The following is a 27605-nucleotide window of genomic DNA, read 5'->3' as shown; positions in this document are numbered from 1 at the left end:
CTGAAAAGCGTCTGAAGCATCCATCCCCATTCTCAGAGCTACTTCTGCTGCTACGTCAAATGCCGAAGTCTTTAATGTGATGTTTAAACAACTGTGAGTTGAACTAACTCTTCCGAGTTGGGGAGGATGTGCTGCCCCTAGTGGAGGAGTTCAAGTATCTTGGGGTCTTGTTCATGAATGAGGGGAAGATGGAGCGGGAGATCAACAGGCGGATTGGTGCGGCGTCTGCTGTGAAGCGGGCGCTGTACCGGTCTGTTGTGGTGAAGAGAGAGCTGAGCCAAAAGGCTAAGCTCTCGATTTAACGGTCGATCTATGTTCCTACCCTCATCTATGGTCACGAGGTTTGGGTCATGACCGAAAGAACGAGATCCCGGATACAAGCGGCCGAAATGAATTTTCTCCGTAGTGTGTCTGGGCTCTCCCTTAGAGATAGGGTGAGGAACTCAGTCATCCGGGGAGGACTCAGAGTAGAGCCGCTGCTCCTCCACGTCCAGAGGAGCCAGTTGAGGTGGCTCGGGCATCTGGTTAGGATGCCTCCCGGACGCCTCCCTGGTGAGGTGTTCCGGGCACGTCCCACCAGGAGGAGGCCCAGGGGAAGACCCAGGATACGCTGGAGGGACTTTAGCCCCATTTACACTACCCTTGTTAAACGTAATGCAGCCGCTGTCTGGTGAACATTATTGTACACTGATTGCACGAAGAAAACTAAAATGATGCGGCGTCCTGCTGCTGCAGCGCATCGACTCCGCTTCTCCCAGCCCCGTCTAGCTATCGCCACCCCCCCTCCGCCGCTATTTAAGTAGAACAATAACTAGTGCAGAATTAAGTTGTATTTACCGGAGATGAAGTGTAGACTGCAAATTCTGTCGTGGTATGATGGCTCCCACAGTCCATTGGGATTGCCTGCCTGCATCCTTTTCATTGAAATTATCGATTTCTTTCTTCGGTAAACGACAGAAACGTACATCTGACGATTTGGAGTGCCTCTGTGTGCAACCGGGATCACAACAGGTCGTAGACATTATTTAGATTCCAAAAATAAACTAACTAAAAGTACGCTCTAATTCACCCGTTTTGTCATGTAGTAGGCGAGAACAGTACTGTTTTTGCCTACCCGCGGGACCCGGATGTAGCACTGACGTCACGTGTGAACTGGTCTATAGACCAATTCATTGTTACTGTTTTGATCCGGGTTTTTTGCGCACGCGCGCCAGACTGGTAGGAAAAAAGCGAAATCAATGGCAGACGCAAACAAAGAAACTGACGAGTTCTCAACGTATTTTTGTTCTTTAGAGAACGTATCACAAGACTGCTATAAGAGTAAGTTGATGGTTGATAGTATGAGATTGCCAGATTCATAAAACAAAAGCCTGAAGGGATGGAGCAAGTCTGTGCAATGCTGGCCAAGTGATCCGTACAGCAACATATACAGCTACCTTATCAACACGCCAGGCCAATACACACGAGAGAGCATGATAGCCATGAAATCACTTGACGGCTACAATTATTTCATATTGGGACATGTTAGGACATGTTTGTGTAACATACCAAAGCGGAGTCGGATACAGACAGCGCCTCAGCAAAGAGGAAGACCCGCCACCGGTAGGTTAAAAAAACATTGTTCATGAAGGATTATTTTGGTGTTTTTGTCTTATTAATCCTTTTCACAGACTCATACCAGAGGGTTTGCATACATTGCACAAATGTACGTATATTATTACGAAACAAACGTTTACGTCTTGACTTAAGTATATATCCTAATTTTTATTTAGACAATTATTTAAGTAGAACAATGACTAGTGCAAAATTAAGTTGTATTTACCGGAGATGAAGTGTAGACTGCAAATTCTGTCGTGGTATGATGGCTCCCACAGTCGATTGGGATTGTCTGCCTGCATCTTTTTCATTGAAATTATCCATTTCTTTCTTCTTTCTTCAGTAAACGAAAGAAACGTACATCCGACGACTTGGAATGCCTCTGTGTGCAACCGGGAGCACAACAAGTGGTAGGCATTGTTTAGATTCCAAAAATAAACTAACTAAAAGTATGGTCTAACAATTCTCACGATGGTAGGTGAAAACAGTACTGTTTTTGCCTACCAGCGTGACCCAGATGTAGCGCGGATGTACCCTGTGACATCACGCGTGAACTGGTCTATAGGAGCTGAAGTTTCAGCATGGCTACTATCTTGGATGAGTCTGTCATGCACCCCAATGCATTTATTTGTACTGAGGAAGCTGTTTGCCCAACTAAAATAAATCATAATTTCCTGAATTGTTACCCAATTTTCACACTGTTGGGTTTGTGAAATACAGAGAGCATAAAATTATGGTCCATTTGTTGGGTTTCTGTATTGTTCTCACCAAGTAAAACTTATATTCAGAAACAATCTTTGCCCAAAATGGTGATCTGCATCACGTTATCTACTTTCAGTAGTTATCGGCGGTTACTGCAACCATAAACTGCAGAAAACATGGGCAAAGTTGCTCTTTATGCATTTACTTCCGTCAACTCCTATGCAAGCCTTCAGTAGGAAAGACCCATCCAATATGGCGGCGAGGCAGAATGGGCTCCAGCACATAATGAGGCGTCTATCTATTTAATGTCTATGGTTTGTGTCACATCCGTAGTTATTTTAGTGGTTTATACCCTGTTTCCTCTGACCCTGTTAGTCCTGCCTTTGAAATTAGGCTCTACCGGCGGCTTTGCAGATTGATATGCCATGTTTACGGCGCAAGTCAGTCTCGCTAGTCTGGCAAGCTCCTCTTTGCATACATGGGGAGGTGGTGGTGCGTGTGGATAGCACAAGGTTCCTGGGCATTTACATTTCTTCTTACCTCTACTGGACTGTGAACACCTCCCACGTAGTGAAAAAGGCCCAACAATGGCTCTTCCTTTCTCAGAAAATTAAAAATAATCTTTTACAGTGCTTCAGTAGAAAGCATTATATATCTCAGCATGACAGTGTGGTTACTAGGGATGTACGATATATCAGTATTAAAATTGGCATCTGCCAATGTTTGTTATTTTTTAAGCAATCGTAGCGAACAGGCCAAAACGACAGTCGACGGAGCATTTGTTGAGCAAGGTAGCTGACACAGACAGTGGGGTGCGCACAGCAAAGGCTACTCTACTTAAATGTAATTTGGAAGCGTTTTTTTCCGAAGCGCTTTACTATTTCACAACGATCCTTGAGTCGAGGTACAAGGACCGTTATTTTGACCCAGTCACAAAACAAACTGCAGTCAGTGTGCTTCAGAAGGAAGTCGATAAAAAATTACGAAAAAGCTAGAGACGCCAGCCACAGAAAAGCCAAAAGAGAAGAGGAAAATAGCAAACAAAAACGTTAAACAACAGTCGCTGCTTGACATGCATGATGAAATCCTGGAGGAGATCTTGATGATGGAAGAGCAGGGAGTCCTGACAAGCCACACAAGTATACAGGTATGATGTCATAATCTGTATTTTATTCAAATAATCAATCTTTGTCATGTCCTGTTAATTGTCTATTGTTAATAAAAAAAATTATGTTTATGAAGTACATTTTTCAGCCATGGATCAATTGTGGGTGGACCTCTAGCATTGTCATCTGCTCAGAGAAAATTTTAACAAAGCTCTTAAGGAGGAGAGGATAATGTTGCAAAGTCTAGATTGTTGTTAATTGGTCACACATAGTAATGCTCTTGTCTACTTTCCTGTAGGTGCATGGCAATCTAAGTAAGCCCCCCCCGCAGAAATAATAACCCTCTGCAGTACTGGAAAAGCAACATGGCTTGCTTTCCTGCCCTAGCCAAAGCAGCATGCAAGTATCTTTCAGCTCCATGTACAAGTTCGGACAGTGAACAGCTCTTTTCTGCTGCATCATATATTATTGATGAAAAGAGAAACAGGATTCAGTGTAAGAATTGAGAAATGCTTCTATTTGTTAAAAAAAAATCTTCCTTTCCTCATGAAGGAAGCCTAGACTATAACCCACATTCACCCATAGGTGGGAACACCGTTTCAATGTTTGGCACACTTATTTTTAGGCTATCGTGTCTTTTGTGTTGTAGTTATGTGTATATTTTGGTTTAACAGGGTCTTAAGATTAATTTGCATTTTTTGTATGTTTGCCTGCCTGTGGAAGCACTGTTTCAGCATTGGGACATTTAGGTTCTTGAATATTTATTAATTACAGTGCAGGTGGGAAAATATGCACTAATAGTTAGGATAGACTTTGATATTTCTGAGTTGTGGTTAAAACATGTTTTGCAATTTAACAATGCCTTGTTACCATGAATTCAACAAAGTTTATCGGTTGACCTTAAACCAGAAAAGCAAGAGTTTTTCACTCGTCCCTCATTTCTTTATACTTGATATTGTTTAGATTTATGATTTAAACTTACTCCCAAAAGTTTTGTCAGTTTAGAGAGGTAAGTTGTATACACTTGTTAAGAATTTAAATGGTAAAAAGTAGCACTGGAGGTCACTTGTTTTCTATGTTGGCTGTGCAATGTTATTTGAAAGTTACACTTTTCAAAAATAAAGCAAGACATTAAAAAACTCCATTTGCATAATTTTTAGTTTGTGTAAAATATGCCAATCCCAGAAATGCTACAATGGGTTTGGTCGATTATTTTTACAATTAATCCATGATTGGACAAAAAAAAGTTTTATTTCCACTTCTTTTTTCCAAAATAGAACATTTGGACTGAGAGCAAATAAGCACACAAAAAAGTTGCTACTTATGTTTTCTGTTACAATAATATAAGGTAATACTTAAAATATAATAATATTTTTGGTTCAAATAAAGAAGTTTATGTTGACTAGATTGTAAGTCAATCATTTAATAGTCAACATAGTCCAGGGGTTAAAGCAAAAATAATCAGTTAGACTGACATTTTTTTCTAGTCAATCCATATATTCCCGGGACCGTGGACGTCATGCCACATTAGTTACCTCACTTGCTTATTATGCAAAGTCAACATTAACCAAATCTGGTAGTTTTTACAATATGCAATGACCATTCCTGTCTCTGTCCCATCTTTCAGCTTCAGAGCCTTGGTGTCATCCTGGACATCCAGAACATCACCTGGTTAACTTTCATATTTGCAGAATCAAGTTCTTCCTTTACACTTTTGCCAAACTGGTCCACAGTCCACTTTACACTTTCAGCTCCCTTCCCTCCCGGTCCTCCAGAAAACCTTCATAAACAACAACTAGTACAAAAGACAGCAGCTTGCAATCACTACATCATCTACTTCACAACTGAACATTAACTCCACTGACTCCCTGTCACATTCAGTATAAATTAATCCTATGAACATACAAGACCAACCACAACCTGGACAATGCAGGACACATAACCAACACTATGATGCCATACATTTTAGTTTAACACAGACCATTACAATAATCAGTCTCTGCTTTGCCCGTTATTGCCCGTCACAACTCCTGAGTTCATAAAAAGGCATCACTTAACTATTTTAAAGTGTAATAAAACTGCTAACTTTTAGCCCTGTGACTGGAAACCTGTCCAGGATGGACCTCTCGCTCACTGACTGCTGCAGTCACCAGCCCCCCACCCCCACCCACCACCACCACCACCCTGTGTGACGTTGAGCCGTGTTTCCCCATCAGATACGGCTTGACATCACACCTATACGGACGATGAAGGATAGGATGTTAAATTTTTAAAAAGTTTAATAAAATTGCTCAAAGTTTATCAGAAAAAAACATAACTTGCTTTTAAATATGAACATTTTTAATTAGCAAAATGTTATTGAAGTATTGCGTGAAGTTAAATATTGTTGAAGGTAATCTTGGCTGCTGTAGCGTGTCTGTCTGGCAGGTGTTTTTGGGTTGGAGTAAAATGAGTCCATAGATCCACAGACAGAAGGCTTTTTCAGCCGTTTCTACTGCTACTTGCTCCACTCCGTTTAAAAATAAAAAATAACTTAATTAAAGCTCTCTGAGAATCGCCATTTGTCTCCCTCAGTCAGAAACCACTCTCCAGTCCATGTTGTTGCTGCAGTTTATTTTTTATCTTTTTGACATTTTCTTAATAATCTGTATGCATCTAAATCCTCATCATTTAAGGAGTGTCCTGGTGCGCAGCGGCTCATCAGGTGAAGCTGCTGCATATTGACTGATAGCCACTCTGACTGCAGCTAAGCTTTCTTTGGTTTAGAAAAGCGCAGGTGGAATTTACTTTTTTTATTTTTTTTTACTTTTTCCAAATCAGACCCAGTCAAATGCGGAACATTGTTGCATCACGCTAAATTAGCCTGAGCTAGCGCGTTACTCTTTGAGCCTTAAAAAAACATAATAGTGAATCACGAGGAGGTCCCTGGTTGGTCGCCGCGTTTATCAGCTAAATTACTGGAAGAGAGGGAATAAACACTGACACGTGACGTGGCCACAGGTAGAAATAACTCATTAATTAACTGCAAGGGCTGCGACAGACACACTTACGGAGGGAAATTGTTGTCAGATGTTCAATCCACTGAACTTTCTGACCTGCTGGTTCATAAATTCAAAGAAAACCTTTGACCACCGCTACTTTCATTCATGCATCTGTCGCCAGTTTGAGATGCTCTTCCAAAAGTTAAAATGATTGAACACCGATGAAGGTCAGACTGGTAGATGTCTGCTTTGCAAAGATCCGCCCTACTCTCTTTCTGATTGGCTAATGTCCTGGCTCTGCCAGGTTTCATTGGTGGAGAGCAGCTTCAGTTTAAAAACTGGAAAAATAATTCTAGACGGAACAATTTGTGCTCATTTTCCAAATGACGGAAATCCGTCGCAGCGACTGAGAACTTTAACCCCTGACATAGTCATATAGTTGTCTATATGAACAGTGATTTAATACAACAAAAGTGAATCTGTAAAACCGGTGTCAAATACGGCTTGGATCAATCTCGCCCTTCTAGGGGAAATAATTGGGCATAACAATGAAACCAGTGCAAAAATAATACTTCCGACAATCAAATAAACCACAAGCCCATTTCATAGACTGTTTCAGCACAAGCTGCATTTTATGCAATGGCGGATTCAGGCAGGGGCGCGGGTGGCGCGCGCACCCCCTTTTGGAGACGAAAATGATTTTTTTAGAGCGGACGGGCATTGGGCGGAAGCTGTACTTTTTTTTTTTTTTACCTCAGAGTGGCCATCGCTCTGGTCGTACTATCTTTGATGTGTCAATCAAACAATTCAACCAATCAAATCAACGACTGAAGACAACATACTAGCCAATTACAGCTGGAGAGGGGCGGGTCACTTGGTCATACAAATAGCTTTCAGAGCGAAGCCGGCGGCGTGGCTCGGCTGTGGTCACCGTCGGTGTAGGTAGAGCGGGATGGATATTCGGTGTGATTACCAAACAATTAGAAGAAGAGACAAAGAAGCAAGCGAGAACGAGCTGGAAGCAGCGCTATTAATTTCTGTTTGAAACGTCTGTTTGAAGTCAACACTGGAGTAAACATTGATGCTAGGAGGGTTAGCTAGACAGCTAGGAGGGTTAGCTAGACAGCTAGCAGCACAAGGAGCAAAACTCAGGAGTAAAACTGCCAAACTGAAGAAACTTGGGTTACTTCAGGTAGAAGGGAACTCTGCTTTGTTCTTATTCTTGTGCTCCTAGCTGCTGTAATTACAGAACCTCTTCTAGTATGAATTTTTATTTCAGTCAGTGTTCAGCCTGACACCATTGCTCATGTTTATGTATGCTAATGCTTGACTTTTGAGTCAAGACAGCTCTACAGGTTGTTGTATCTCACTGTTAGGTTCCATCTCAAACCAGCATAAAACCTGCCCAACTAAAAAGAAAAAAACAAGCCCAAATCTCAAGCTCTCTTATGTTAAAAGCGCAGAAGTATGAAACACATGAGAACATGCCACTATGTACACAAAATGTACAATCAGTCAACCAAATAACACACAAAATCACTTTAACAACCATGATATATCAACCGGGAAAAAAAACCTTACCTTAATATAAACTTAATTTGTCTTATAGAGCTCAATAAAACATTTTTCTTTTAGTAGAACTCAACCCCTCTAGGGGGATTTACAGAGACCAATACAATTTCATAGTGACACTTGATTAACCATTATTATTTTCTTGTTTTATTATAACAATCAATATTATTCATAATATCTATTATTCATTGATGATGTCAGATTCGACTCATTTAAAAAATAAATTGACCAGTAAAATGATCAATTTATTAATTGGCATTTTATTAAAATGGTTTTAGTTTTTTTCCAGACATGGACAACCATTGTGATATATATTTTGTTAGTAATTCTTTCTAAAAGCCCAACAAATGTAAAAAGCTTCCCAAATTTTTACAACCAGCCCATAACCTATTTTAGCTCATTGTGTTCAAAAGAAGCCTAATTGGGTGGAAAGCTGCCTAATTTGGTAACACTGAATAAACTATATCTTTTTGTTTGATTTTTTTTTAGATTTTGGGATTTTATTGAGAGTTTGTTTCTTAACACTGTAGGAGATGTCACAGAGCCACTGTTCAGCCTAAAGCATGTAAAATGCTTTTTTTTTTTTTTTTTTTAAGGTGTGCCCCCCTGAAAAGTGTAATGCCCTCCTGTAATTTGTTTCTGCAGCCAGGTATGTCCGAGCATGAATTTGAAATGCTCACAGCTCAGGTCTCGCGTTATTACAACGCGATTAAAACTATTTCAAAGCAACTTGCATATGATGAACGATGAGAGTGAGAAATAGATCTTTACATCATATAAAGATGATCTACCATCAGGATCAACATTCAGGCAGGAAATGAAGTTGTGGCACACAAAGTGGTCATCATCAGTGGAAAAACTCAGCTCTCTCCCTGAAATTCTAAGGATAACAAATATGAAGTGCTACCCAAACATTTCTATGATTCTTCACCTTCTGTCAGTTATACCTGTTACGAGGTACAGCTACGTCCATTTTACTAAATAAATATAATTTCTGGAAATAAAGAAAATCTTTGTTTGATTAATTGTTGATAAGAATATTTTTTTAAGGATAATTCTTTCTTCAAACTACTTTTTAACCTTGTGCATGCTGTAAAAACCAAGAAATTTTGTCTTAAAAATTCTTTTTCAATTAAAATAATATAATCATGCTAATTCCACTTATGTTCATCCATTAAAATGATTATCAATTCAAAAACCCATAGATGAATAATTAGGGTAGTGTGGAAGAGTAAAGATGGCATTCTATGGTCATTTAGCCTCACATTGTCTTGACATGACCCTTACGTGCGCACCCCCCTTTGAAAAATCCTGGATCCGCCCCTGTTTTATGTAAATATGCTACATTTGTCCTTCTGCATATTTTACTTCCATGAACGTTTATTCAATAAGTTTTCCAAATTTTTCTTTGGAGAGTGAAAAAGAGTGTTAGATATTTAATCAATTTTATTTGTTCTGAGTTTTCAAAATTTTGAGGTTGTCCTTCGGGATGCTTATGTCTAATTTTTCTGTAATGTTTTTAATTTGGGTCTGCCTCCTATCATTCTCGCCTAAATTTCATTATGGTTACAGAACAACAATAAAGTCTCTTGATTCTTGAAAAGTTAGCTTAGAGCCCTGCTACTCTCTCCCATACAGTACCTTAACTCAGACTTTGCCATCAAGTTAAAACTTAAACCTTAATCAACAAATTACTACCATAACAATGAAATTGTATTCTGATTGAGAGGGCTGGTTTATTATCCATAATCTGATCAGCGTCCATCTAAACACTTGTTCCGATTAACTCATGAATTTATTGCGAATGTATGTGGGATGCAGCGCTAAGCAGCACAGAACATTTTGGGATGAACATCATTTCCTTCCGCTCTCTCAACAGCAACAGCATGAGTTCTCAATCATCTCAGAACCTGGTGCAGGTTCATTATATGCACTCAGAACAGTCAGCACCAAAACACCTCTGCGTTTGGTGTTGTTGTTTTTCCCGCATGAAGAAATATAAAACTTCCGCGGTTGTTTCATGGATATTCAACAACTCTGCTAACGTCAGAGTTTCTCCATTGAATAAATCTTGGTGCAAAAATGCACGTCATGCTCTGAGTATATGATTCTGAGCCCATATAAACGGTGCTTTCAGAATACTTTCTTTCCTTTTAATCCAAACACATTTCAATCCAATCAGGGAATGTTGCGCATATAAATATAGCTCCTGTAATTAACCAGCTAACAGCCACATTATAAGGTATCGGACTGACATTTAGGCTGCACCCTGAAGCACCACTTCGGCTGCACAGGACTCCGCTTACAGTCGGCGAGCCAAGCATCGGCGTTTCCGAAATGAAACGGAACAAACTCCATGTTGTTTCAGCTCTTGTATCATCACTGTGGTGTTCCCGTGCCATGTCAAATATCACATTTCACTTTTGTTTTTTTGTGAAGCGCGACATGCTCCCTATCTTTTGAGGACTTAGTTCTAGCCGTGTTCTCTGTGTAATCATTAGTAGAATTTACTACAAAAGAAATCAGTAGTACCACCTCACTGCGATCAACTCGCTCTGCAGCCGGTCAACGTTGACGACCCTCTGCGGGTGCAGTACACTGCTCCGCGACATGGAGTGACGCATTAATTGCGCGACACCACGAATCAATGATGAAATTCGTTGCCAATGCTTTTAATTGTCGATTTTTATCGATTCCTTGTTGCAGCTCTAATATATGTGAGTGAGTGAGTGAGTGAGTGAGTGAGTGAGTGAGTGAGTGAGTGAGATATCTGTAAATATCAGCTATCGGCAATAACTTTATTAATAATACAGCATATTGATATCGACCCAAATTTTTTTTTCGGTGCATCCCTGTGGTTACTGCTGTTACTGATCAAAATGCAGGGTTATTGAAGCTAAAGTTATTTTTGAAGTGTACTATATATTGTCAGCAACCAAACAGACTTTTTAGTCAAGCTTCCAGAACAGCCAACAGGCAGCAGGTATTGTTTTCAAACTCCCTCGCCAGGTTCTTGTTCCATCTCTGTGTCATCCTCATTCTGTGCCGTTTCTCTCTCTCTCTCTCTGCTGTCTCTCCCTGTTTGTGCTACATTCACCAGAGCAATTGATTATTATCAAATGTTATTTGACATATGATAACATATTGACATATGATGTCCATGGTTGACATCAGAGATGCCCTCCAAACCTGTGGGTACCCTAACTGGGCTTTTGTCAAATCAGCAAGAAAATCCAAAAGACCCGCTGCAGAACATAATGGTGAGAAGAATAAACGCAAAAACATCGTCATCCCATATGTTGCTGGAGTCTCTGAAAAACTCAAGAGGATTTTCTCCAAACATAAAATCCCAGTACATTTCAAACCAAACAGGACCCTCAGACAGAGGCTGGTGCATCCCAAGGACAAAACCCCCAAACCTAAGATGAGCGGAGTGGTGTATGCAGTTCAGTGCAGTGAGGAATGTTCTGATCTTTATATTGGAGAAACCAAACAACCTCTCCACAGACGCATGGCTCAACACAGGAGAGCTACCTCCTCAGGTCAAGACTCTGCTGTCCACTTACACCTAAAGGACAAAGGACACTCTTTTGAGGACCAAAATGTTCACATTTTGGACAAAGAAGACAGATGGTTTGAAAGGGGTGTGAAGGAAGCCATCTACGTCAAGAGAGAAAGACCAACCTTAAACAGAGGAGGAGGCCTTAGGTTCCAACTCTCAAAAACTTACAACACAGCTATAGGATTAATTCCAGCCAATCGTCAACTTAACTCTCACCCTCATTCAGGTGATTAAAACATTGTTCCTTTAAGCCAAGCCAATAACAACTCTAACGACTCCTCGTTACAGAGGAGTGGACCAGTTTCGGTCCATTCCGCTGGCTTAATGGTTTTAACGACCGCCCATTACTAAGGGGTGGTCCTGTTTCGGTTGAATTTGCATGTTATCTAAGCCATTACAGGCCTTTGTTTGGAATGGTATAAAGCTTGTTACTCATCATTACTCCAGACTTTTTGAATTGAGAAAGCTTCCGGGAGAGGAAGCGAAACGTCTTCAACTACGGAAAACAAGTCCAGTTGCTTTGTTTTTTACCTTTTTTTGGAATGACATATGATAAAGTGAAATTGTTGTTGAGTTGTTCTCCCACCTGAGCTGTTCTTCTATATTTTGAAAAATGACCTGATGTCCATGGTTGACATATAATTAAAAAGTATTAAAAAAGCATATATACACACACGTTTCTAAATTAAGCAAGACTGTAATTACTTATGATAGATTTAACACTAGAATACATTCCAATACCCTAAAACCACCAAAGGGGATAATGTTTACTTTTCTTGCTTGCTTTGTTCTAACCAGTTTATTTTTTTTAACATTTATGTACAAATTAAGGTAAACTAACAAAACAGTCTGTATCGATTTTAGGAAAAGTTGTAGTTGAAGTGAGATAAACCAGGGTTTATTTTAACAGAGATACAAGAATTTGAAAGTCAAAGGGGGAAAATTACCCTTTTGCGGTTTCAATTCTAAAAGATATTTATTGGGCTTAGCCCCTCACTGCACTTTTTTTCATAAACCATTGCTAATCTAGTCAAGCACGTAATAAAACTCTGTGGCGCCATATCATCACATTGCATCACTAAACATGGTCATTCATCATGTTGAAGTAAACATCTGTGCTTCCTGTATAACAATATTCTTCCATCAGCAATGTCCTCCAGCAGCATTGATGCCGACATCATTCCACAATCACACACAACTTCATGTAGCTACTTGTAGGACTGCACGATATTAGGCAAAATATTAGAAAAAGTTGCGATAATATTGGTAAATGTTGAGATAACAATATAGTTTGTGATAATTACAGACAAAATTAAAGCGTTAATGTCTTTCTGCTTCATGATTATAGCAAACACAGAACCAAGATAATGAGTAGTCTAATTTGCTACTAAAAAACAAAAACATCTATTTCCATCTAAAACACAAGGTTTTAATAAAAAAAAACAACTTGTGATGTTTTGGCAGTAAAACAACTTAGCTGTAGTTTCTTGTCAACTTTACCACCTCTTTACCTTCTCAAATGTTTTATGTTGAAATAAACAACAATTGTCACCAAACATATTAGAGGCACTGAGTGCCTGAATGCAAGGTGCTTAAATAATTAGCGAACACGTATTGCACTTTAGCCAGTTCTTTGCGATATGCACATTCCAATCTGTGATATTGCGATAACGATAAGTTTGTGATATACTGTGCGGCCCTACAATTTATCGACATGTAGAATTGTCTCCACCTTAGGAATCACATCTGTTTGAAATTATTCTATATTATTTTATCATTTTATTCTCAGTGAGAAAGAAAGAGGGCTATGTTGCCCTGCGATAGACTGGCGACCTGTCTAGGGTGTACCCCGCCTCTCGCCCAGTGACAGATAGACACCATCAACCCTCGCGACCCCACAAAGAATAGACGTGTTAGAAGATGGATGGATCAGAAAGAAAGAGCCCCTTAAATAGTTTACATGAAAAAAAACATCTGAATGGACACTCCTTGAGTTAAATACAACTGAATACAGTTACATTTCTCTGTATTTGGGGGAGTTTTAATAATGTGTGGTTTGATAGTGTTGATTGAAAAAGCCTGTGTGGCTGCTGCACACTTTCACAGCAGGTAAAATATTTTATGGATTTCTTGCGTTAAGTCCGAAATTTGCCAGTGATACAGAAAACAACTTCAACTTGTTCTAATTTTGTGATGTCTTTTGAAATGTCGGTTTTCTTATAAAAATTTCAAAACAAAAAGTAATTTAAAAAAACAGTCTCTGGTGCCCAGGCACAAAAAAAAAAACAGATTTAAATCAATCTAGATGAAGTTTTTTTTATTTTACTAAAAAAAGGAATGGAATTGTTATAATACAAGTCTAATTAATAAGAAAAAAGGGGACCTTCCACAAATAATATTGCATAACAGGATATGTTAATTATAGAGCACTCCTTACCATCTTCGAGGAACTGAATATCAGATGTGTCAAGGTTATGATCTCTCTCAAATAGCTGTTTACCTAAAGAGAAATTATTTTTTTAATATTTTCTAAGCAGCTCCCAAGGATGTGACCTTTGACAGAAAAGTGAAGGGTTTACCAGTGAGTTTAGGTTTTCCAGCCTGCTCCTCCTCTTTCTGTTTTTTTCTTCTGAACTCTGCCATCTCCAACTCAAACTTGACTTTCCATGCTAAGAAGTTTTCAATTGTCACTACTGTCCCCTGGAATGCCACCTGTCAAACACAAGCATCCTTCATTGTTTTATATATCCAAATATACAAATGACTTCAGAGAAAACACTAATTTCTATAATAAAATTGCCCTAAAAAATGTATAAATGAGAAAGAAGAGGTAAACTAAAAATAAGTCAAGGCAGTATTAATTACACACAGTAATACTATTCAAGTTTGTATATGACAGGCAACAAAACAGAACCTTGGGTAAACACAAATTATTTAGGCTTTATATTACCTTCTCTGCTTCTTCTGCTTCCTTTGCTTTGCGGAGCGTTTCCTCTTCTTGTCTGTTTTTCATTGCATCCACAATTTCATTAAGTTTGTCCTGAACTGCTGTCACTAGTGTGAAAATCATTACCATCCCCAGGTTCTCTTCAGCCTGCATCATTATTATAAACACATTTTGGTAATGGTAAATATACATTATAAAAAAGAGGATTCAGTTTAAACTTAGTTACATTTGGAATACATCAGGCCCTATTCAGACATGATTGTGTTTTTGCCTTTCAGAGGGTCTTCTCAAGGAAAGCTCAATTTTTGTTTTTCCATGGGTGTTTTTGATTTTTGTCTGTGTGTCATGTGTATTCAAAGCTGACAAGTCACCAAAATTTTATTATGGCTGCATAATGACAATAAATATTCTTGACCTGGTATTACCAAACACCCTGGTTGATTTAGATCCAAGATGAAGAACATTAAGCAAGTTGGTGCAGAGAACAAAAGTCTTCCAAATGATCTTTGTTACCTTCTTTCAGTGTAAATAAACATTCCAAAAGCTTTAGGTCCATAATTATAAAGTGTTTGAATTTAAAGAAGTTTTTTAATAATATGCCTATAAAGGTTTGGAGGCATGCCAGATTAGCATATTTACTTTGAATCAGTTCATCAGAAATGTATTCCAGGCCACCTTTAATTTGTTTAGACAACACTGTGCTGCACCAGAATCAGAAATACTGCATGCCTCCTCAATAAGTCCTAAAGCAACCTATCTTTAAGTAATAGGCTCTGACAAGGACGTATGAGAAAAGCAGCTGTCAAGAGCTTCTAAATCTGACTATTTGGTCTGTTCATCTGGTTTTATTAAACAATAGGGACATCTCAAATTATGCAGATGACTCTTTCTCCAGAAAAAAAGTTCACAAATAAATTTCTAAAGCATGATGGCCAAAATATGAGACACTTGTTCTTGTTTTCATTAACAGACCTGCTGCTTCAATAGGGTGAGAATGTCCTCTAAGTCGTCACCTTCCAGATTTTCTTGGGAATAGATTTCCCACAGTGGGGGCTCATCTGGGTATTTTGCCACATATGTAAACTTTAACGTTGCTTCTACAGCTGCAATCAGGAAAAAAAAGCCTTTTTGTAGAACCTTTTTATTCTGTAGCTTCAAAACATATTCTAACATGGACAAATCATCATTAACAGTGTAGGCAGTAAAGGGTCATGAATAAGGAAATGTCATCATATGACACATTTAACCAATAAAATGTGTACTTACTTTCCCCATTTTCTCCTGCATCCGATGCAACAGTGATGGTGAAACTGGTGGGGTCTTCTGATAGCACTGCAAGACCACATGAACAAACCACTTGCACCAATTTTCATTTGAACACCACAATCAATATTGTCTATTATTAGATGACTGTCACTGGTTAATATATATATATATATATATATATATATATATATATATATATATATATATATATATATATATATATGTGTGTGTGTGTGTGTGTGTGTGTGTGTGTGTGTGTGTGTGTGTGTGTGTGTGTGTGTGTTTGCGTGTGTGTTTGTGTCTCGAATCTAAACTAATGTCTTGGATATAGAAACACTGACTTGTGAGCGTGCTGAATAGAAATGGAGCTGTAGGGCCAAATGCTAAAACATTTACTATCTCAACAGCTTTCATTTAAAAGCAGTCATAACATGTATTAACACAAATAAACGCTAACAGCAATAGCTAAGTCTCGACCGCTAGAATAGTTACGACCCAGTTCATATGAACAAGTCAGCTAAATAACGCTTACTCTACAATGCTAGCTGTAAGCTAGTTCATTTCGATTCAAACCTGTAAAGGAGTCGGGGTAGATAGATTCTATTGCTTCAAGTTCATTTCTTTGCTCCTCGACATAATCCGTCATTTTTAATCTAAGGAGGTTATCTGGAGTTTGATAAAAATCATTCCAACACGGAAACTTCGAAACCTAGTGAGCGGCGTGTTCAGCTCACATCTACTGATAGGACGATCGATGATGTCGGAAATAGACATTTATGTCTGATTTAGAAACAGCATTTGGGCAAGTTTAAGGCTCACACTACTCGGTTGGATACGTTAGGAAAGTTAGTGCAGAGGACATTAAACTGCGTTCAAAAAATCTGTATGAACACTGTAGGAGGACAGAAACACATGGCTTGTACTTCTGCAAAGTTCCAAAGGCAAGCTTATACTGTCAGCGTAGATAACAGACCTCTAAATCGATCTCAGATTTAGTTATGGAAACCGACAGCGGCTCCATCCGAATGCTTCGAAGCAGGAACTAGGAGCTCCTGCTCCTAGCTCCTAGCTCCTGTTTCTTCAGCTTCCATGTGGTTAACACTGAAGCACTATTGTGGATAGGAAAGGAGCTACGAACTGCTGTGCTCATAGATTTTTCGGAGTGCCTTCAACTGATACGCCATTACGCAACTGAAACGCACATGGATGACTCCATAGACAGTAGACCCCATAGACATAATATAAGAGTAGACCCCGCATTGACTGTCGCTGCGCTGGAATTACGGCCACCATCTTGGGGCGGTCGACCTGCTACCCAATCCTGCTGATTCAAGATGAACACACTAATGATGCATCAGCACTGTGCAGCTCATTTTTGTTTAAATCGAGAGACTATCTACGTCAGGGCTCAAGGGATAACTTTTCACAAGTAATATGAAATTATATTGTTTATATTTTTGATTAGAATGTGAGTTTTCTAATATTAGGTAGAGAGATACAGGTCTACACGTCAAAGTCTTTGTGACTTAGTCTCTCCAAAATTGCATCTGCTCTGTGAAAGCATCAGAGCGTTGTTAGACATTAGTGACTATATCAGTGGCGGCTGGTGGAAAAAAAATCTTGGTGGGGCTGGCCAATAGATTTCCCTGCCTAACCCAGTACATGCATTTAAATTAAAAGTAGGAAAATTACTACGATTCCACAATAAGCATTTAATTAATAAAAAAAAATTGTTCACAAAGGATTATTTAGGTGTATTTTCCTTATTAATCATTTTCACAGATTCATGCCAGAGGGTTTGCATACATTGTACATGTACGTATATTTTTATGAAACGAACGTTTACGTCTTGACTTAAATATCCTAATTTTTTATTTCTATAATTATTTAAGTAGAACAATGACTAGTGCAAAATTTAGTTGTATTTACTGGAGATGAAGTGTAGACTGCAAATTCTGTCGTGGTATGATGGCTCCAACAGTCGATTGGGATTGTCTGCCTGCATCCTTTTCATTGAAAATATCCATTTCTTTCTTCCTTCTTCGTCCTTCGGTAAATGAAAGAAACGTACATCCGACGATTTGGAATGCCTCTGTGTGCAACCGGGAGCACAACAAGTCGTAGGCATTGTTTAGATTCCAAAAATAAACTAAAAGTACGGTCTAATTCACCCGTTTTGTCACGCTGGTAAGCGAAAACAGTACTGTTTTTGCCGACCACCGTGACCCGGATGTAGCGCGGATGTAGCTCGTGACATCACGCGTTAAGTGCACCTATCACTGTGTAATAATAATAATAATAATACATTTTATTTAAAAGGCGCTGTCCTGGCCTCGCTAAGTACTGTGACTTTCAGCAGTAACTCAGCTATACAGGTAGCTAAACACTTTCCCATCCGTCCACCAAGAAGCACTCCATTTGATTCTTTAGCAGGGTTTAATGAGAATCGTGTAAAACTGCAACACACATAGGTACAGAGAAAAATGAAGCTAGCTAGGCTAACACATGTAAAAATGTCTATCTTCACATAAAACATGTAAACGGATTACATATTATGATTTATGTGACAAGCACATTAGAACAGTACTTACAGACGATGCCGTTTTCCCTTTTTTGCATTTAACTAAAAGAAAACACAACAAAAGGGGCTTCTGTCTGAGCACATGGATCAACAGGTCTTTTTTCCTTTCAGTAAACAAAGTGTAGTAATAAAAGTGACCTCAAGATGGCGTCAGTGAACCAGTATTAGACCAAATATAACGTTTGTCACTAGGTGGCCTCAGTAGGTGAACTCAACATTGGATAACATTAAACTAGACAGGTTTCACTACACTCCCCGCCTGGCGTCTTTAAGAGATGCCACTAACTCAAATGTCCACATTACTAGGTGTCAACAGAAGAACCAATTCTGAGATTGGTCGACTGAATGTCTTTACACCCTGATGTCTTGCAACTTTAACATCCACCTTTCTTACAAGTCCGTCCTTGCTGGGGTATGTCTTAACAACAAGTCCCATGGGCCACTCGTTGCGCTTTACAGTGGAATCCTTCAGGAGGACAACATCTCCTTCCTTGAGATTTGTTTTCTTTACGAACCATTTTTGACGACCTTGAAGGGTGCAGAGATATTCTTTCCGCCATCTTGTCCAAAAGTTGTTGGCTAGTATCTGAACTCTCTTCCATTGGCTCTTGAAGACGTCCCTCTCTTTCAGGTTGTCTGGAACTGGCGGAGGTGCTCCTGTTTTCTGAGTAAGAAGCATAGCTGGTGTTAAGACCAGTGGAGCTTCAGGGTCTGTGGAAATCGGCACAAGGGGTCTGGCATTAACAATAGCTGTGACCTCTGCCATGAAGGTCACCAAGATTTCGTGGGTGAGCTGAGGTTGCTTCACATCTAGGAGTAGAGCATCTAGAATGCGGCGAGAAACCCCAATCATTCTTTCCCAAATCCCACCCATGTGGGACGCATGGGGCGGGTTGAATTCCCATGTGCACCTCTGTTCTGTCAGATAGTCTTTGATCGTGTTATCGACATCTTGCGGTGATAGTTTCAGCTCATTACAGGCGCCAATAAAGTTGGTCCCTCTGTCGGACCTGAGTTGCTTGGCTGGTCCGCGGAGTGAAAAGAATCTCCGGAGAGCATTGATAAAGCTTGCGGCAGTCATTGTTTCCACGACTTCAATGTGGATGGCCCTAGTAGACATGCATGTAAACAACACTGCCCACCTCTTGTTGTTTATTTGGCCTCCTCTTGTACGTTTTGTCACAATCTCCCACGGGCCAAAGACATCCAAGCCCACATATGAGAATGGTGGGTCCACTTTGAGCCTTTCTTCAGGTAGGTCAGACATGAGCTGTTGTTCTGACAGTCCACGTAACTTTCTGCAAAACACACACTTGTGAATGATGGTGCCTATGAGCCGCTTACCTCCAACCAACCACAGTCCACTGGTGCGAACGGCTCCTTCCGTTAGATGCCTTCCCTGGTGTTTCACTCTCTCGTGATGATGGCGCACTAGCAGAGTTGCAATGTGGTGTTTGTTGGGTATTATGACTGGATTTGACTCGTTTCTTTGTAACGTAGAATGCTGCAAACGTCCTCCAACTCTTAGGAGCCCCTCATTGTCGATGAATGGATTGAGTCTGAGAATAGGGCTGTTCTTTGATAGACTTTTGTCTTTCCTGACTGCAGAGATTTCCTGTGAGAAGCACTGTTGTTGCACTGTGCGAAGGACCAGTCGCTCTGCTTTATCCATTTCTGAAGATGAGATGTTGTTGCAGTAATGCCAGCCTCGACAGCTGTTGCTGTTTTTGTTTGAGAAGCTTTGAGCGATGTGAATGAGTCTGGCAACCGCTTTCAGGAGAGATTTCCAGTTGGAAAAATGTTCAAAGCGACTTGAAAATAGTTTGAGAGTTGATGACTCTGTTACCACATTGGTGTCGTTCACCCTGACCTCTGTGTCATCATCTGGATTGATAAGCAAGTATTTTTCGTCTGAACCAATCTTTGTCGAGTCGATGTCTGTGAGGAATCTTGGTCCAGTTAACCAGAGGGTGTTGACAAGCTCTTCTGCTGCAACTGATCTCGAGCCACAATCCGCTGGATTGAGTTCAGTGGGCACAAATCTCCACTGATTAGGCTGAGACACTTGTCTGATGCGCTGCACTCTGTTACTGACAAAGACGTAAAATCTTCTTCTCTCGTTATGAATGTAGCCTAAAACTACCTTGCTATCTGAGAAGTACCTGACAGCATCCAGTTTTACATCTATCTCATGCATAATAGTTTCCGCAACTTCTACTGCTAGGACAGCTGCACAGAGTTCTAATCTGGGGACTGTCAACTCAGGCTGGGGGGCAAGTTTTGATTTGCCAAAGATGAACCCCACTTCATGATGACCATCATCATGGGTGACTCTTAAATATGCGACAGCTGAGATAGCCTGTACTGATGCGTCAGAAAAAACACACAGCTCAATCGTCTTGGCTTGACTCACCGGAAATGTGACGTATGTTCTGGGAATGTGAAGATTTTTCAAAACTGAGAGGGACTCTTGCCAGCGTCTCCACTCTTCATATTTACTTTGAGGCAGAGGAGCATCCCACTCAATATTGTCTGTAGTAATGTCCCTGAGAATCTTTCTTCCTCTTATTGTGATAGGTGCTAGAAAGCCCAACGGGTCGAATAAGCTATTTACCGTAGACAGCACACCGCGTCTGGTGAATGGTTTCTGATTTTCTGGGACCTTGAATGTAAAAGTGTCTGACTTAAGGTTCCAGATAACCCCCAGGCTGCGCTGTACGGGAAGATCATCTGTGAACAGGTCCAGATCTTTTATATCCTTGGCTCTGTCTTCAGCTGGGAGGTGGTTGATGACATTGACACTGTTTGATGCTATCTTGTGAAGTCGCAGGTTGGAAACGGATAGCATTTCTTGAAGCTGCTCTACTGTCTTTGTGGCCTCAGCTTCTGATGTGAAAGACAGCAGTGCGTCGCCCATGTAAAAATGTCTCTCCACCAACTCTGTTGTTTTGCTGCCATACACTTGCTCCATTTCCTTTGCTGCCCTCCGTAGGCCATAAATGGCGATTGCAGGTGATGGACTGTTCCCAAATATGTGAACTCTCATGCGGTATTCGACCACTTCGTTTCCTGGCTGATTGTCGTGGTACCACAAAAACCTGAGCACGTCTCTGCACTCTTCTTGAACCACAAAACAGTGGAACATCTGCTCAATATCTACTAAAACTCCGATTGGGCCTATTTTGAATCTCATCAGAACTCCAAGTAGACTGTTATTTAGGTCTGGACCCTGCAGCAAAACGTCATTCAGTGAGACGCCGTCAAACTGTGCAGATGAATCAAACACGACACGTATTTGGCTGGGCTTTTGCGGATGATAAACTCCAAAAGTGGGTAAGTACCACCTTTCCTTTTCTTCTTCGAGTGATGGAGCAAGCTCAGCGTGATGATTATTAAACAGCCTTTGCATAAACTCAAAAAAGTGCCTTTTCATTTCAGGTTTCTTCTGAAGATTGCGTTCCAGAGAGGCAAAACGTTTCTCTGCATATTCTCTGTTATTAGGTAGCTTGCGACGAGGATGCCGGAATGGGAGAGGGGCGACCCAGCTATTTGAATCATCTTGGAGAAGGCCTTTTTCCATTATTTCCAAGAAGCGTTTGTCTTCAATAGAGGGAGCCAACTGGTGATCATGAATTGTTCTTGCAAACACTGAAAGTGTGTCTGATGTTTCTGTGTACAAGTCTCTTATTTTTATTTTGTTCTCACACCCTAAAAATGTAGAAGGTCTGCCGCTGTCAGATATGTATGTCTTCATGCTGCTCACTGTTGGCGGCCCATGCATTCCATTGACACAGACATCACCGACTACCACCCAGCCGAGATCCAATTTTTGTGCAAATGGTTCATTATTCAGTCCATTTAACTGTTTCCGCACCTTGTGGACTCTCAACAGGTCTCTTCCTATCAGTAGGAGAATCTCAGCGTTGGGGTCGAGAGGAGGGATTTCTGAAGCTATTTTGTTCAGGTGCTTGTGGTGATAAGTCACTTCTGGTGTCGGGATTTCTTTCCTGTTGTTAGGGAGATTGTCACATTCAATCAATGTGGGAAGCTGCAGACATGTTTCTTTGTCTAGAGACTCTATGACGTAACCATGGGCTCTTCTTCCATATGCTTGTGTTGCGCCCATACACGTTGTGATGCTGTAAGGAGCCTCAGTACCGTGTATGTCAAACTTATCAAAAAACTCACTTCTTGCCAGAGAGAGATTGCTCTGGTCATCCAGAACTGCATACATCCTCATACTCCTCTGCTGTTGACCTGAGGGATACACGTTGACCAGAATGATCTTGGAACATGATTTACCACTTTGTCCTATACCACAGACTTTAGTACAGTTTGAGCTTATTTCCTGTTTCGTCTCTTCCTCCCCGCCGTCCTCTGTACACGGTGGGGGCTGACTTGAGGATTGAACCGTGTTTGTTCCACTGAAATGCATGGCGCTAACATGTTTGTCACTTGCACATTCCAAACATTTGATTGGAGCTTGACAGTTTTTTGCCATATGACTTGTAGAAGCACAGCAGCGATAGCAGATCATGTGTTCTTTGAGAAGTTTTTTGCGTTCCTCAAGAGTCATTTTAACAAATCCTCTGCACTTACTCAACGGGTGCGGTTTGTTATGGATAGGGCATTGTTTTTCTGGGTTAACAGGGATTTTCTCTGTTGATTTGAGAGGAATGCTGATTTGATCTTGTGTGACATTTGTTTTATTGACAGCAACTGGGTATCTGACTGGTGCACATTTTTCTTTTCTCTGAGGAGCACACGTGAGTGAGAGAGTCTTAAAACTTGGATCATTCCTTACTTCAGCTTCCGAGCACACAAATTCTTTGAAGAAGGAGAATGGTGGGAAAGACACGTTATATTCTTTTTTAAATCTAGAACCTTGTGACATCCAGCGTTCCTGTAGAGGGTAGGGGAGCTTCTCTACAATTGGCCGGACACCTCTAGCCGTGTCCAAATAGGCTAAACCACACAACTTATCACTTTGCTTTGCAATCTGGATCTCTTGTAGAAGATCTGCTAGCTCTTGAAGTTTGTGATTATCTCTGGATTGGATTTTGGGAAAAGCTTCAAGTCTTGAGAAAAGAGCATTTTCAATTGCCTCTGGTGAGCCATATATTTTGTCCAGTCTTGCCCATATTGCTTTTAGCCCATCCATAGGCCGGTTAACATTAACTGCCCTTATTCTGGCCGCATGCTCACTTGACTCCTTGCCAAGCCATTTCACCATCAGATCAACTTCTTCACTAGGTGTCAGCCCTAGTGGTTCTATAGCACTGATGAATGAAGCTCGCCATGCTTGATAATGTTCTGCAGTGTCATCAAATTTGACCAGACCAGATGTTATGACTTGGTTGCGTGCTAAAAACCTTGCCAGATCAAATGTGGGATTTCCTGAGTTTACGTTTGAGGAAGGAACAGCAGTTTTCACATTAACGTTGTTAGCCACACAATGGTGTTACCGCCATGGTAAGAGTTAAAGTTAGGGGATTGTTCAATGTGCCTTCCTGTCATGTCTGGCTGATGAATGGGAAGAGACTTGAATTCATCTGATGCTGTGTATTGTTGCGTGGTTACAGCAGCAGGCATAGGTACTGTATATTGCTGCACAATAACAGCATTGGGCATTAAGTTAGGTGGGTGTGAGTGAGTCCCTTCATCCTTGTAGTTGTACTGACTGAAGTAAGATGACTGTTTTTTTACATAGTCTTCTGTCCTTTTCAGTGTTTGTATGGCTACAGGGCTGCGCTCAGATGTCTCACTGCATTTTCCTTCTTCTATGTCTGCTGCTACTGCCTCAAATACTTTTGCTTCAGCATTAGCAGCCGTAACTTCCTTTTGAAGAGTGAGTGCACGCAGCGATGCTTCAAGTTTTACCTTCTCAATCTGAATATGTGTCTCTTTTTCATGAAACTCCAATTTAGCTTTAGCTGCTTCAGCCTTAGCTCTTGCTTTAGCTGCGGCCAAACTGACTGAAGAGCACGTAGATGACCGTGAGGCTACCGAACGGACGTGGTACACTGTGCTTTGATCTATGTCCTTATTTGATAGCTCATCACTTGCCTTCTGTTCATTACCTTTATCGTCCATGGCTCAGAAGTTGTCTTTTTCTGCGTGGGACGTCTTTTTACTGTCCTGGCCTCGCTAAGTACTGTGACTTTCAGCAGTAACTCAGCTATACAGGTAGCTAAACACTTTCCCATCCGTCCACCAAGAAGCACTCCATTTGATTCTTTAGCAGGGTTTAATGAGAATCGTGTAAAACTGCAACACACATAGGTACAGAGAAAAATGAAGCTAGCTAGGCTAACACATGTAAAAATGTCTATCTTCACATAAAACATGTAAACGGATTACATATTATGATTTATGTGACAAGCACATTAGAACAGTACTTACAGACGATGCCGTTTTCCCTTTTTTGCATTTAACTAAAAGAAAACACAACAAAAGGGGCTTCTGTCTGAGCACATGGATCAACAGGTCTTTTTTCCTTTCAGTAAACAAAGTGTAGTAATAAAAGTGACCTCAAGATGGCGTCAGTGAACCAGTAATAGACCAAATATAACGTTTGTCACTAGGTGGCCTCAGTAGGTGAACTCAACATTGGATAACATTAAACTAGACAGGTTTCACTACAGGCGCCTTTCTAGACACTCAAGGTCACCGTACAGAAGGGCAAAGACTCCAGGAGCCCCAAAGCCAGCCATTCATTTTGGCGATGCTGATTGGCTAAATATTTATAAATCTACCCTAGCAACAGTATACAATTGGTTATTTCGCTACACTTGTAGGGTTCCTTGAGTGACAGCCACACAAGTGTAGAAGAGAAATGATACGTTCTGTTGGTGGAAATGCACTGTTAAATGAGAGTCAATTGATAGAGTCAATTAGTAAAAGTGTTTTAATAATTCTTATTACATGTAGCCACGTACTATTAAGTAAAAACTGACATTAATAATACTTTTAAAATGTATATATAGTTTGACTTTTCCGCTCCACATTTGGGGATATATATATATATATATATATATATATATATATATATATATATATATATATATATATATATATATATATATATATATATATAGTGAAACCTCGCTATATTGCTGTTCACCTTTCACGGTCTCGCTGCTTCACGCATTTGCATTGATGAGCTGTTCATTACAGTTCTCAAACATAATCGATGGTGGCATGTCGGTTTATAAGAATCTTTTTTCCCAGAAGAAAAAAGAGCGACAACTACCGATAAAACTATGTTCTTCTCCCGAAAAAAAAACCCACCCGCGGGCTTTAGAAGAAAAAAACGCTACACAGTGGAGTCAGGATGCAGCGCCTCCGTCAGAAGAGCAGTGAAATACACGCGAGTCACTATTCGTCCTATTGTACTTTCTATTTTTTTTTTATAATCATTTTTAATTTTCTCCCGTTCTAATCCAATGACTCGGGTCGCGGTGGAGCGGCGCTGATCGTCGCAATTTGAAGCCTTCAGTTCGTATTGATGATTCAAATTATTATTTCGCAGCACAGACGTTATTTGTAAATAATAAAAAACGTTTATATAATACTTTTATTTGTTAAACAAATGCTTGGGCATGTAAAAAGGTTTTGTTCTATGGTTTCAATGTACTATAGAGTATTTCATTGTATATAATAATTATAAAAAAAGAAACTAAAATAAAGGTTACTACTTCACTCGCCCATCACGGGTTCTTCTTTGAATGTATATGTACATATATATATATATATATATATATATATATATATATATATATATATATATATGTAACCGGGTGGTTTATTGGTCGGGAACAGTGGAGTGGTTGTAAATTCCTACCCATTTAATTTCCCTGAATGCATCTGTGCCCTATTTCTCCACCTTCCTCGGGTTTGCAGCGTTGTTGGGCTCATTAGTAGGTGTATATAGGCACCAGGTGTGCCTGCCAAGCTAGGAGTAGATTTGGATCTCACTTGGCTGATCACTGGAGCTGTTAGCCTGCTGTATCAGGAAATTTGTGTTGCTAGGATCATTTCAGTGACTTCTCACTGCTGCATCTGAAGGTACCAGTTTTTCCCTTGTTTTCTTATGTCTGTTGTTAGCAGACCCTTTATTGTAATTTTTTGGTAGTGATGGTGAGATGAAGCCTCATGAGGCATTGAACCACTTGAGCCAACTGGTTCGAGAAAGGGTTCATTTCTTGATGCTTCATGTGCACACGACACCACCTACTGGCCAGGTGTAAAATCACAGCCAGCTGTATCTTAACACGTGTGATGCATTGATTTTTTGTCTATTATGGCTCTTGGGAATGACTTCACAAAAGGTGTAGGACGAAATAATTTGTCTACATGAATTTTGTATACACATGTGTATAATAAAATATTGTTTGAATGTATTCTCTGTGTGTAATTATTCCCAAAATAGTAGTGACATGTGATATGGCAGGTTGTGTAATAATGTTTTTCTGTGACTCTAGAAAAATGGCATGGGCTTAATCAGGCAGAGGACAGTGAAAGTGCTTGTGGAACTAGGGAAGGGGTAGTGAATAGGCTAATGCTTGTGTAACTTGGATGATTTCATGCATTTTTATTAAGAAACAACAATTTCTCCACAGTTTTTGGTTTCAAATGATTTCTCTTTTTTGATAATACTTCTCCAGCCTTTGAAAAGACACGCTCACATGGCACAGATGATGCCGGGGTGCATAAATAAATAAGTGCAAGTATGTACAGATTGGGGTACTGTGACCAATGATTAGCCCAGTACTATACGGTCCCACAGTTTCCCCTCAGCAGCAACACTGAAGCACACAGAGGTTCCCGCTGCGTCTTTACGCACGATCCAGCTGCTGATGTCTCCTCTCTTTTCAGCTCAATGCAATTCTAGACAGTAACAGTTTATAACCTATATCACCTTTCACAGCAACAGGTTTCTCATCTCAGTCGACCAGACAAATCTCTATTGCTCTCCTCAGTGCGCTCTGGGCGGTGAGGTGGGAGGATTTTACCCGATTGCGAGGGATAAACAGGGTGGAAATGCATAAATAAAAACTGTAAATGGCTCCTATACAGTGATCATAGGAGCTGACCGGTCTGAGATCAACCTCCCGATGTTACAAGTTCTTTAAAATGACTCTTAAAAGTGCGCACCCAAATTACAAGTAACGTAATTTTGCGCACCTGAATTAAAGCGCAAGGCAGCAGCGCACCGAAGCGCCACGGTTCTGTTTTGTTTAAAACAAAAGATCATGAAACACAGCCATAACTCTCCTAGTGACTTTAATTG

General features: G+C 40.2%; 2 protein-coding genes across 5 annotated transcripts in view; both read right to left on the bottom strand.

The window, feature by feature from the left end:
* rwdd1 (RWD domain containing 1) overlaps window positions 1–16897 on the bottom strand; it is a 33404-nt gene extending 16507 nt beyond the window's left edge. The window contains exons 1-6 of one of the 4 annotated variants that reach the window (XM_036130717.1): window positions 16706–16724; window positions 15733–15798; window positions 15439–15569; window positions 14470–14613; window positions 14099–14231; window positions 13957–14019 (exon numbers count right to left, since the gene is read on the bottom strand). In XM_036130717.1, the coding sequence (XP_035986610.1) occupies window positions 13957–14019; window positions 14099–14231; window positions 14470–14595 (322 nt within the window). In that variant the 5' untranslated portion in view covers window positions 14596–14613; window positions 15439–15569; window positions 15733–15798; window positions 16706–16724. Of the gene's footprint in view, window positions 1–13956; window positions 14020–14098; window positions 14232–14469; window positions 14614–15438; window positions 15570–15732; window positions 15799–16305; window positions 16500–16705 lie in introns of those variants that run through there. The other 3 variants (XM_036130714.1, XM_036130715.1, XM_036130716.1) reach the window with 3 other exon arrangements.
* A 1205-nt stretch (window positions 16898–18102) lies between these two features.
* On the bottom strand, window positions 18103–21390 carry LOC118560071. The gene is made up of 2 exons (XM_036130719.1): window positions 18324–21390; window positions 18103–18188 (listed from the first exon to the last, which is right to left on the bottom strand). Exon 1 carries the CDS (start codon window positions 21357–21359, stop codon window positions 18600–18602), a length of 2760 nt encoding a protein of 919 aa, XP_035986612.1. The 5' UTR covers window positions 21360–21390; the 3' UTR covers window positions 18103–18188; window positions 18324–18599.
* Between the last annotated feature and the right edge of the window lie 6215 nt (window positions 21391–27605).

The sequence above is a fragment of the Fundulus heteroclitus genome, unplaced genomic scaffold (assembly GCF_011125445.2).
Source record: "Fundulus heteroclitus isolate FHET01 unplaced genomic scaffold, MU-UCD_Fhet_4.1 scaffold_379, whole genome shotgun sequence".
Classification (NCBI taxonomy): domain Eukaryota; kingdom Metazoa; phylum Chordata; class Actinopteri; order Cyprinodontiformes; family Fundulidae; genus Fundulus; species Fundulus heteroclitus.
This window is presented reverse-complemented; position numbering and strand designations above follow the sequence as displayed.